Source organism: Lissotriton helveticus, chromosome 2_1 (genome assembly GCF_964261635.1).
Source record: "Lissotriton helveticus chromosome 2_1, aLisHel1.1, whole genome shotgun sequence".
Taxonomy (NCBI): Eukaryota; Metazoa; Chordata; class Amphibia; order Caudata; family Salamandridae; genus Lissotriton; species Lissotriton helveticus.
This window is the reverse complement of record NC_136059.1, coordinates 89,618,029-89,630,837: the sequence shown is the minus strand read 5'-3', so window position 1 is coordinate 89,630,837 and position 12,809 is coordinate 89,618,029. Positions and strand designations below refer to the sequence as shown.

At 46.4% G+C, this 12,809-nt stretch overlaps 1 protein-coding gene across 2 annotated transcripts in view; it reads left to right on the top strand.

Annotated features, from left to right (window-relative positions):
- The window catches only part of ZNF638 (zinc finger protein 638), a 985,826-nt gene that overhangs the window by 62,825 nt on the left and 910,192 nt on the right, over window positions 1-12,809 (top strand). For both annotated transcript variants that reach the window (XM_078674499.1, XM_078674497.1), the window contains one exon: window positions 11,097-11,135. In XM_078674499.1, coding sequence (XP_078530625.1) covers window positions 11,097-11,135 — 39 coding nt within the window. The remainder of the gene's footprint in view (window positions 1-11,096; window positions 11,136-12,809) is intronic.

Sequence of the window (12,809 nt, the reverse complement as noted above, 5' to 3'; positions counted from 1 at the left end):
TGCATGACGCACTAGGCTATTCACCTGAAATCACCCAGCTACCTCACTCATAAGCTGACAATTTCCGGCGGGTCCAGAACTACCAGGAGCACAAACAATCTTCTGCTGAAACCGCGAAGATTCCGGAAGGAAAAAACTTACAAACGCTCCTTCTCTGGAATGGCGCCCAGGATCTGGAACGCACTTACTCCTGAAACGAGGCTCATCTCCTCCTCCCTTCTTTTTAAGAAAGAAGTCAAAAGTATCCTCATGGCTAAATATACTTGAACAATGCATCTGACTTACACTGCGAACAGTATTCCAGTATTTTATTATGATATAGCCTATATATTCCTTTGCACATGTGTTGTGACTTATATTCTATATATTTTAGTATATTAGCCTTGATTCCTCATACCTGTACTATACGTAATGTGTGTTATGTACATGAACTTGATGATTTACCTACCTATTATGCCCCCTTGTTTCCCCTACCCTTCCACCAGCCTGTGTAAAGCGCTCTGTTATCTGCAAAGATCTTGTTCGCGCTATATAAAACTTTCAAAATAAAAATAAATAAATAAATGCAATGTCCCCATCATTAGACCTACGCATTTGTGCCCAGGTCACGGCATTGTTGCCCACACCATCGTCAATCCCCCAGAACAGGACCCAATAGTACGCTATCAGCCCCCATCCAAACTGTTTAACACACCCAACTCTATGCTGTGGTAGTCACCACAGTTAGTCTTGAGGGCAATGGAGGTGTGGCTCGGCCCAGTAGGTAGCAGCGCTTGCCCAAGCCCTCCTGCTATAGGCCCCAAAGAGTACCAATCTAAGGCTATAAATGTTCAAGTGTTGCCAGGTTCCGTCATATGGGATAGCGGGTCATAGTGACCTCTCAGTTCTCAGGCATCCTCCCCACCCATCATTCGTCCAGCATTCCATCCGCCATCCGTGGGGTGACCTCAGGTCCTTTAGCGCTATCCGACTCAGATAGATCTGCTTCCGTTCTCAGTCTGTCATCATCCAAATCCGTACCTACCACTGATTCTGTTTTCTGCGATCCCGTGATTTCGGCTGTCGCAGCCAGTGCTTCCTGTCTTTCGCCATTTGGGCCAGCTGTTGTTTCTGCTGAGCCTTCGACCGTTTCCGTATTCGCTGAGATTTGCGCATCTGGTAGGGCTTCGATGGTGCAGCATGGCCGTGTGCCCGACGATCCGTTCCTGCTTTATACGTTTCGAACCAGGTCCACACCTCCTCAGGTGTTTGGAAGAAGTGCGTCGTGCCATCCAGGATCACCCTCAGTTTCGCTGGGAAAATCAGAGAGTACTGGATTCCTTCCTCCCGCAGTTCCTTTTTGATCACCAGATAGGAGGCCCTGCGCTTCTGGATGTCTTGGGTGTAATCTGGAAATATCGTAACTGTGGCGTTGCTGACCTTAAAGGGCCCCGCTGTGTGCGCTCTGTGGATCAGGACATCCCTATCTTTGTAGTGAAGCAGCTTAGCCACCACCGGACGTGCTGGACGGCCCGGCAACGGCGGTCAAGCTGGCACTCTGTGCGCCCTCTCGAGCGTGAAGAAGGGTGACCATACCTCCGTGGCAACCTCTGTTCTGAGCCAGTTCTCTAGGTATGCAATCATATCAGCCCCTTCCGCTTTCTCCGGCAAACCCACCACCCGTGTATTATTGCGCCGGTTCCTACTTTCGGAGTCTTCTAGCCTGGCGTGTCGTCTGTGCCGGTTTCAGTTCCTGGATAGTGAGTTCGTTCTCCCGCACTCTGTCCGCTAGTTTCGCATGATCTGCGTGCAGGAGCCCAAGCCCAGTCGCCACCTGCGTAATATCTTGATGCAGTGAGTCTTTGGTCGCAGCTATTGCCTCCAGTATCTTATCCAGGTGTTGGCGCAGCCCTATACCTGTCAATTCTTCCTCAGGTTCACCTCTCGCACCCTGGATATCTTCTTGCCCTGCACCGTTCTCTTTCTTGCCCTTTGGTTTCATGATTAATGGTGGAAGGCACACTGTCTGGTCAGATCTTCCACCGATCAGTAATCCCCCACAAAGCCACTTGAGCGCCCAGAAGTCTGGTCCAGTTGATCCGTTGGCCGCGGTCCTCCTGTCGCCTCAGCTCGGTGGTTGGGAGTTCTGTTGAAGGGCAATGGTCCCAGCGCTGCTCAAAGGATGAGGCCTAGATCCCCCCCTTTAGTCGGCGATTATCAGTACCTCTGTTATGTTGTGGACCCCTGCAGGGCAATAAGTAGTTTGTTTTTACCAGCGCCGAGGCCCCCTGTTCAAATGTGGTGGCAGCCTTACTTCAGTGTCGCGCAGTTCTTCTCCCAGGTCCACACCTCTTCCACCTCGCATAGAGGCTCCCAGGGGCACTCCTGCCAGTTCCAGACACTGCCGGCGGCGGCTCCCGACGGCTATGGCTCCCGCAGTCCTCCTATCCCGGGCCCGCTATGACGATCTCACATTACTGGTCGCACGTCCCAGTCCCCAGCCCATGGGGGTCTCTGTGCAGAGGCTGCAGGTGACGTCTGGGAATCCTGTAGGGGACAGCCCACAGTGGACTTGGACACTGCAGCACTGGGGTACCTCGCTGGGACAGGTGGGCCACTTGAACTGGGGCCGTAGACGACTGGTGCAGTGGTGGTTCAAGGCGTTGGGTTTCTTTTTCCTCAGCAGACTCTGAGTCTTTCTTTGGTGTTTCTTCTGAACAGAGCTGCTGTTCACAGGAGACCCTGTCTTTGTTGAAGGCAGTCAGTCCTCCCAGGGGATCTGGAGGTTGCTGGCTACAGGATAAGACTATTTTTGGTGCAGGATCTATGGAAACTGCAGACAAGCCGGTAGGGCAATGGGCCAAGTCAGTTCTCCTGCAGTCTCCTCTGCTCGACGTCCGCATTCGTCCTTTTTCTTAGGTTGCGGGGATCAGAGTTCTTGGTTCAGAGATGCCCCTAAATACTGTATTTAGGGGGCGTTTTGGGGGTCCTGAGGTCAGTCAATGGACTACTAAACTTAGGGTCGCCAGACACTTGGGTGTGCTCACCCCACGTGGGGGAGTGAGCACAATCCCTCCTGATTGGGAAGTGCCTGCCAATCTGCAAGATGGCAGGCACTGAAGAGTGGGCTTCATCTCGCCTACCCCACCTGAGGGGTTGGAGTTGGCAGAGGAGGGCACACCTCCCGGGCTGGCTAGTTATTCCACCGGTCTTCCTGCCACAAAGGAGAGGAGACCGGAAGGGGGCCTGCTCCTGATAGCAGGAGAGGCTGGGGGTCTCATTACAAAGGCTGCCAGTCCTTTGAAACTCCCCTGCCACAGATGGCTCTTCCTGGCCTGGGGGAGTTGTGAACACCTCCAACCAGGAAAGGATTCGATTCTGGGCTCAGGGAGCGAGGGCTCAGGGAGCGAAGGCTCCCACCCTAAAGGTCCAGAAATGTCTTGTGGTGGCAGGCTGGTGTGCACCAGTCGGAGAACCCACCAGAGGATGGTCGTTTTTCAGGGGGCATCTCTAAGATGCCCTGTGTGTGCATTGTTCATTAAATCCCACACTGGCATCAGTGTGGGTTTAATGTGCTGAGAAGTTTGATACCAAACTTCCCAGTTTTCATTGTAGCCATTATGATGCTGTGGAGTTTGTAATAACAAGCTCCCAGCATCATATACTCTTAATGGCAGCACACACTTAAAGTTTCTAAGAATGGACTTGGACACTTTAGGGGTACAGGGCTCATGCACCTGTACCCTCGCCACTGGTATAGGGAACCCAACTAGAGGGGGGACTGATCTATGCCAGGGCAGTGGGTTGTAGGCATGGCACACAGGGATGTGTTCCATGTCGACTCTTCACTTTGTTCTGCACCAAAACCTGCAGCCTGCAAAGGGGGGGGGGGGGTGTTTAAAGGTACAGGACATCTAACGGTGGCACAATAAGTGCTGCAGCCCTTAAAGGTCTTCCCTGGTCAGTGTCCTGGGTACCATCTACCTGGGGCTGACCTGTGCCCAGAAATGCCAATTGGGTTAGTTTTGGGGAAAGAAAACAGGTCCTGGGAACCTGATTGGCAGGTACCCAGGCACATCAAGTCAAAGTGCATCAGTAGTCTGGCAAAAAGTGTGTGTGTGTGGGGGGCGTGGGTGGTGGGGGTTACTGCAACAGAAACCTACTTTCCTACAGTTACTTCATAGGTGGTTACAGAAGTTACAACGGCTGGAGCAGGGGTTCGAACACACGCACTTGCCCCTCCAATACAAAGCCGTGACTTGCCTCCACTTCCCCCAGATCACCTAACACCAGTCGGGATAAGACTGTCTGATGTCCTACAAATCTGGCAGTCAATAAAACAGTTTGGTACTACATATTATCCGTTCTGGTTACTGCCTGGAGTTCATCAACACTCCTCCAAACATTCCACCAAAGTCACACAAACTTTCACCAGATCACCTACACCTCTCAAACAAGAGATTCAGTCTCTACTTCTAAAAGGAGCTATAGAACCTGTACCACCGCAATATTGCTGTTCGGGCATATACTCTTTTTACTTCCTAATACCCAAAAAAGATGGTTTCCACATGATAACACTTCAACAAATACTTCCTCTGCTGAACACTTCAACAAATACTTCCTCTGCTGAAGAAAGACTATCTACTTTAGATTTAAAAGACTCATGTTTTAATGTTTTATATTCTAATCTACCCCCTCATCGCAAATTCCTCAGGTTTGTGGTAGCGGGGTCAACAGTTCAAGGTACTCCCATTGAGTCACCACAGCCCCCAGAGTTTTCACAAAGTGTCTGGCGGTAGTAGCTGCCCATCTAAGACAAAGCATCCAGGTCTTCCCATACTTGGACGACTTGCTCATCAAAGCTAGCACGTACCAACAATGTCTTCAGCACACTTTCAGAACGGTTCAGTTACTACATCAACTAGGGTACACAATCAATGTGACCATAACATCTCCAACCAGCCAATACTCCGCACTACCTTGGAGCCACTATAAATACTCAAAAGGCTCTCGCCTTCCCAGTGCAGCCAGATTTCGAAATAATCAGACTTTAGTTCTCCAGTTTCAACCCAGTCATTGGATTCCAGCTCTGGTTTATATACAACTGCTGGGAATGATGGCATCTTGCATCATAATCGTCCCCCCATGCCATGCTGCACATGCATCCACTTCAAGAATGTTTAGCCAGTGGAACCAGTCACATGGTCTGTTGACTGATCTAGTGTTGGTAAGCGGCCATACTCCTCACTCTCTGCAGTGGTCGAACACACAAAATTTGTCAAAAGCACAGACGTTCAAAGACCCGGTTCCACAAATAATACTTACAGCGGACGTGTCCCTCCCTGGATGGTGAGCTGACCTACATTACACAGTGCAAGGCCTGTGGAGTCAACAGCAGAAGTTGCTCCACATCAATCGTAGAGAGCTGCTTGCAATCTTTCTAACCCTCAAAGCGTTTCAGACTCACCTAGAGGGCAAAGCTGTCTTGGTTCGTACAGACAACATGACTGCTATGCATACAAAAACACGGGAGACGCACACTCTCCAACTGTCCCACTTAGCCCAAGACATCTGGAGGTGGGCAATTCATCACAAATGTTCTCTTCTAGTGGAACACCTCCCACATTACAGATCACCTCAGCAGTCCGAGGCAGCAATACACGAATGTGAACCCCACCCTAAGTTTCTCCTCCCATACTTTCAATGTTGGGGAGTCCCTCAAATAGACCTGTTCGCCACATACCAGAACGCAAAATGCTGAAGCTTTGCCTCTAGGTACCCACATGCGCAATCCAAGGGCAATGCACTATGGATGAAAGGGATATTTACCTACGCTTTTCTGCCTCCCACTCATTCCATAAGTCAACCATGGTTCACAACCCTGTTGGAGCTATCTCTGGTTCCGCATCTAAAGCAGCTGTTTGGGAGCTGCATTTAACCTCCAGTCTTCTCACACAGCCATGGAGAAATCAGACACCCAGCTCCCAAACAGCTGAACCTCGCGATCTGACGCCTGAAATTTTAGAATGTGGTTAATTTAACCTTCCACCAGAATGTAGGAATATCATTAAGGAAGCTAGAAGACCTACTCCAAGGGCCTGCTACGCAGCTTAGTGGAAAAGATGTGTTATCTACTTTAGTAATCATCAGATCAACCCTCTTGATGCTTCCATACAGAACATGTGCTATTTGTTACACTTTCAACAATCGGCGATGGCTTATTCCTCTATCAGTCTAGCGGCAATTGCTGAATATCTCCAAAATAGACAGCATTTGTCGTTGTTTATATTACCTGTGATCAAAGCTTTCATGGAAGGACTAAAAAGTCATACCACCAAAGCTTCCACCAGCTCCACTGTGGAATCTTAATCTAGTCCTTACAAGGTTGATGGGCCCTCCTTTTGAGCCCATGCACAAATGCAAATTAGTTTCTCTCTTGAAAAACAGCTTTCCTCATTGCAATTACATCCATAAAGAGTGAGTGAGTTACAGGCATGAACTGTACAAGAACTATTTTTCCAACTACACAAATACAAAGTGGTACTTCGTTCTAATCCTAAAATTTTACTTAAGGTCGTTTCTGCATTTCACATAAATCAGTTCGTAGACTTAACCATATTCTTTCCTCACCTGATTCTGTTGCAGAAAGAGCTCTACACACCTTAGATGTTAGAAGAGCACTCTTGTACTACACTGAAAGGATATAAATCTGTTCGTAAAAACGAAACTACTTTCTTGCTTTTGCGCCACCACACAAAGGCAATCCTATCTCAAAATCAGGTATTGAAAGGTGGATTGTTAAGTACATTCAAACCTGCCATGCGAAAGCATAGAGGGCACATTCCACTTGTAAGCTAGGGGCCACTGTGGCTTTTTTAGGTAACATTCTACACCGCACACATTCACTAAACATTATGTAGATGTGTCAGGAAGACAATAAGCCAATGTGGGTCAAGCAGTACTTAAAACAATATTTCAGACCGCTCCAACATGTACAGGTTAGCCACCGCTTTGGGAGGATACTGCTATGTTGTAATCGCACCGAATGTGATCTACAGCTCACATGCCTCGAACAGATCATGTTACTTACCCAGTAAGCATCTGTTCTTGGCATGTAAAACCACATGCGCCCACCCACCTGCCCTGCTACCTGTAGCTGCTGCAGCTCTTTTTAATGCAAGGATAAGGTAATGTACATACATACGCATGGACATCTCTGTTCTTTATCTACTACTCCATTCTCGCTCTCTGGCGCAAACAATCGAACAATGGAGTTAATGCCCATGCGCACTATCATCTAAATGAGGAGTCCCCTCCCTTGTGACTGGAAAGACTTCTTTGAAGAAAAACAAAGTGCAAACATCCGGCCCCAACACTAGATGGAAGCATGTGAATCTACAGCTCTACGTGCCAAGAACAGATGCTTACTGGGTAAGTAACATTATCCTTTCCTCCATGGGATAACATTGACTGTTTTTTCTTTGAAAAGTGTGAAGTTTGAAAACCCAAAGAAATTCTTTAAAATTGTACTTACTAACAAAAACGATTTTACTTACTTGTTTACAGGAAATGTGCCAGTGTAGTTTCCAGGTATAGTACACTGAGTAAGAAAAGTAATAACAAAAGTAACTTACCTGTGAACAAAAAAAGTGCTTTTACAATTGCAATCCAAACTTTGTTACAAACTGTATATTTACTGCAAAGTACTAATCACTTACCTGTGGCAGCTTTGCTTGGTTCTAGGAAATACAAGAACTAAAAGAATATTTTTATACATAAACAATTGGTCTGAAGTTCAGTCTTTCAGTGTGTGAATTAATCTGCTCACTGGGTACAACAAATGCTTAACACTGTCCTCTGATAAAGCCTTACTGCTCACCGGAGAGTGTGGTGCTGTCTAATTTACATCTGCCTACCTTTTGAGTTCCACTGGACTCTGTGCACACTATACCTCACTTTGGTATAGTATAACCAGTACCAGCTTCCTACAGGCACTTGGTACCAATTACTAGGGACTTAAAAGGGGCCGAGGTACCAATTGTGGATAAGTTTTCAGGGAAGAAGCACTGGCACAGGGGTCTGGATGACTAGGTCCTACAATTGAAACCAAATCAAAACCAGGCAAAAAGTAGAGACGAACCATTATAAAAGAGGCACTTTCTGACACCACCTTGTACATGTTTCTTTCTGGGCAAAGTACTACTACTCTACTGAGGTAACTTTCCTACTTAAGGTGGTATCTCTGTTCCACCTTAATCTATCACCCTACCAACCTTTTATCCGCACCTCTCCCCAATGATGGAGTTAGACTGCCCAGGATGGACCCTAGACATGTGGTCTGCTTCTACGTGGATTGCAATAGAGCGATCAAATCAGAAGATCAGCTCTATATTTTTTACACAGGCAAAAAGGAATAATCTTCTCTTGTGCATAAAAAATTGCTGTACTGTAGAAAGAAAGGTCTGCTCCAGGGAATCTGAGTCCTCTCTACCAGATCAAAATAATTTTGCAGGTAGAAGTATCAATCAAAAGGAAAGTTAATGAAAGTAACTATCTATCTGGTGGATCGTCCCGCTGCAAAAATGTAGTAGGAAAAATGACTAGAACTGTTTTGAGTTCTTAATTTTGCCATTTTATGGCTCCAGTGAGTCACCATGACTCCACTTGATGTGTTCGAGCTGGAACCAGTGTCACCTGCCGGCGCTTGGAAACAGTGGCAAAAGTCTCTGGATACAGTCTGCACCTGAGGTATTTGGACGTGAGGCATCTGCTGGTAGATTTAATATCCACCAGAAAGATAGTTTAGAAGGTAAGCCTTTTTTTTTCTTTAGGCTTATACGGTCCCCAAGGCTACTCACTCCCTAGCCTGCTGTGATGGGTAGCAGTATAAAACCTTACTACTATTGAAGGTGCACGTTGGATGTGCAAACTTTCAGCAGAGCAGAATTGATGGTGTCTAGTTTCTCTTGATATAATGTGTACCTTTTCCAGCATTCTTTCTCCCATCCTATCTTCTGCAATATTTTTCATTCTGGCCTTTGACTTTAAACATCCCAGCCATGACAAAACTTACTTTATATTGCAAGTGCACCAATCTAAATTTGTGTATTCCTTCATAAATGTTTTGTAGATTCATTTATTAAGGTCAGTCAATCACTTTTATTCGATTTTTAAAAAATCACAAAAAGACACAGGATACGGAACATGAAATAGACAATAAAATACAACATTAAAAAATATTTACATAATATATCATACATCAGGCCAACAGATTTCATATTTCATTAATTCATAAAAAAGTATATATACACAAGTTATACATTGTGCTAAATTAGCCTGAAAGAAAGGTCGATTCACGTAGAAAATTTAAAACATCAGTTTGTTAAAATATGTTAAAATATTTCGTTTAAAATTTGTCCTTGTCTCCCTTTACAACGCCTTTTGTTTATACGGACTCCTGCTACTAGAAAGTTTGCAACATGAAGTTATTCGTACATTGTGCAAAAGTTGCAAAAATAGGAGTGCTGGTCTGACCTGTAAAAAGCCAGCCTCTCGAAGAATTGGAAAGAGATATTTTCTCCTGATTTGTGCATAATGATCACAGAACATAATGAAATGTAAAGTGTCCTGAGATGAAAAGTGATCAGTCACAAGGACTTGCGTTGTCAGGTGTATCCCACCTAGTATAGGTGCCTAACAAAAAGTGTATCAAATTTAAACGAAATCTGGTTAAAAGAAAACAGTAGAATGGTTTATTAACAAAGACCAGGTAGGGTTCTGGGCCAGGGACATAGTTTCTTCTAACAGTTGTTTTTTTAAACTCTGCTTCCTCCCGCTCTACTATAAAGGAGTTTATCAATGATGTTTTTATCATCATGACGTCTTCCTTTTGGATGCTATCAGGGGAGTAGAAGAGATCAATTCGTCCCACACAAGATAACCTAGTTTTTACATAGTTCAGCCATGGGATCTTTAAGGCTCCATCCATGGCCAGGCAATCTTTGAGGATTTGATGATTTAACCACTTGGATGCTAATGACAAGGGTAACTCGTCATGGAGTGCCCATTCATTTCAATGGAAATTACATGAAGAGGGTCCTAGTTCCTTAGCATCCAGATTTCCTCATTTATCCAAGTTTTTAGCCAGGAGATGACAGGGGCAGATTTTATGTGATCTGAAACAAACCCAGTGCCTAACTCTGAATGGATGGTAAAAGTGGGTGTGGACTGGGGGACGGAAAGTAGTGATCTAAAAAATCAATTTTACGCCCTCTGGATATTAACTGGGTTTGTGTATCCCCATATTGAGGCTCCGTAGGTAGCGATTGCTAAGCATTTGGCGTTGTATACATTAAGAATGGCTTCCTTTGGGCGTGACCCCAATCTTTTGGCAAAATTCAAAAGAGCTCCAGCGGATCTGGCAACTGCATTTGATTTGGACTTGTGTTGAGCACCCCAGGTTCCTTTATCATCAAAAATCACGCCCAGGTAGGTAAAGGAAGAAACCCTTTGTACTTCCTTTCCTGTGCAACTAAAAGTTATGGGTTTCTTTTTCCTGCCCTTAAGTCCCGTGATCATGACGTGGGATTTTTGTGTTTATTTTCAGGTCTAACGAAGTCATAAAATCCCCATAGGAAACCAATAACTTGTTAAGGGCCACGCCCGTACGGGCCAATAGGACTGCGTCATCCGCGTACAGGAGGACCGGGATGTTAATCTCTCCTGCACGCGGGACGTCGGCCCCCAGAGTGGAGAGCGTGGGCTCGAGTGCGTTTATATATAAAGTGAAGAGGAGAGGGGCAAGGATGCATCCCTGCCTCACCCCTCTCTGTGATTTAAAAAGTTCAGTGCATCTTCCATCTTGAGTGACTCTAACAGAGGCCTCTAGTCCTTGGTGAAGATCCGCTAAAAATCCCACCAATGATCTATCCATGCCCATTTCCAAGAGGACTCCCCATTGCCTTGACCTGTTAACCAGGTCAAAGACTGAGGAGAGATCCATAAATGCCATGTACAGAGCCTCTTCTTTCACTGTTGTGTATTTACTAATGATCATTTATTGACCTGTAAATGTTTACAGAATGAACTTGTGCAGTCTGACTCTTTATCTTTTGCAGATATCCTGACTGGAACCCGCAGGCCCTTGGTGCTTTGAGGTAAGATTTTCTTTGAGTATTTAAGCTCAGAGTGGTAGTGGGAACATGAGTTGGCTTTGAACAGCGCAACTTTTATTTTTAGATGGGACGATTCACTTTTTTCCACTCTTAAATTGAAGAGTTTGCAAAGTAATCCTTGGATGTTTGCTCACAAATGTTTTTTTTATTTTCTTTCATGTATCAGTTTATCTTGATTTACATTGTGCCACTCTGAGGGAAATTAGTAGGATCCACGAACGCATTGTTAAATTAGTTATTCTCCTGGCAAGCCAGCTTGCCTGAACAAAGACATGAGTCAACCGCCTGCAGCAGTACTGCAGTTTAGTCTCAATGCATTGATAAATTTGTATCACATGTTCGCAGATGTACCAAGAGACAGTCTTCTGCCTCCAGCCCCTGTGGCCTGAGGTAGTTGTACTGATTCCGAAAAATCGAGCAATTCTTCTAGCATGCAAGTTTGTCTAGTAATTGATTCTTGAAGTTGAGGTCAATCATGATCCTAGAAAGACCAATTCTCATCAATGGGGACTGTAATATCTCTATAGTTCGAGGCATGTGGGCTGCTAAATTCATATCTTAGCATTAGATCGCCGCCTAGTGTTGGGTCCGGATGATCGCACATTGTTGTCCTGGAAGAGTCTTCGAAGTATCCTGATAGGTGGCTCCTCCCCTGGACTACAGTGCGCATGGGCATCGGCTCCATCCCCAGATTGTTTTTTTCCGCCATTGGGTTCGGATGCGGTCTCGACTTCTCTCTGTCGGAACCGAGTAAAACTAACTTTTTAAGGCCAAAAGGCCTTGTATTCATAGAGTCGGTATTGTTTGCGCACGGTCTCGAGTTCTTCCGTCTCTTGGAGTCGGATTCAGCGGAGTTTTTTCACTCTTCGGACATCGAGGCCTTCTCGTCGCGACACGACCGCAACTTTTCAACATGGAGCGGAGCCCGTTTAAGTTCTGTCCGCTCTGTGGGTCTAAGTACCCACATATAGACCTGCACCCGGTCTGTAACAAATGCCTTTCACCGGACCATGACGACGGCAAGTGCAAGGCCTGCGCACAATTCAGGTCTAAAAAGACTCTCAAGCTTCGGCGCGCGGTGCGCCTAGAGGCCAGACAAGCGGCCCCGGATCCAGAAAACCTCTTCGGCGACCAAGAAAAAGATGAACAGGGTCATCATCTCCAAATATCCCCACCCGAAACGGAGGTCGAGGCGGATCCGGTAGACGACGACGGAGTCGTGGGTCAAGACCTTGAATACGTCGACGAGGTAGGGGACGTCGAAGAGATTTATGGGGCCGCGGCAGATAGCTCAGGGGACGAGCTATGCCCCGAAGGTTTCGAGGATCACGATCGGGTCACGGGATCGCCAGTTGGCCTTACCCAAGACCCCGTACCGCAACCCACGGCCCCGCCTTCAGGCCCGGCCACGGACCTACTTGCTGGGCAGGCCGGATCGAAATCGAAACCGAAACCTACGGTATCGACTACACCTAAAATGGCCGACCCGAAAACGAAACCGAAACTTGTGGACTCGAGCGTCCCTAAAATGGCGGCCGGGACACAGAAATCTACTGCGCCCGCTGCCGCATCGACTCCGTCGGCCTCCGGTCAACAGAAGTCGAAGAAATCGGTCGATTCCACAGGGTCAAAATCGGTGCCAGAGGAGGGATCCTC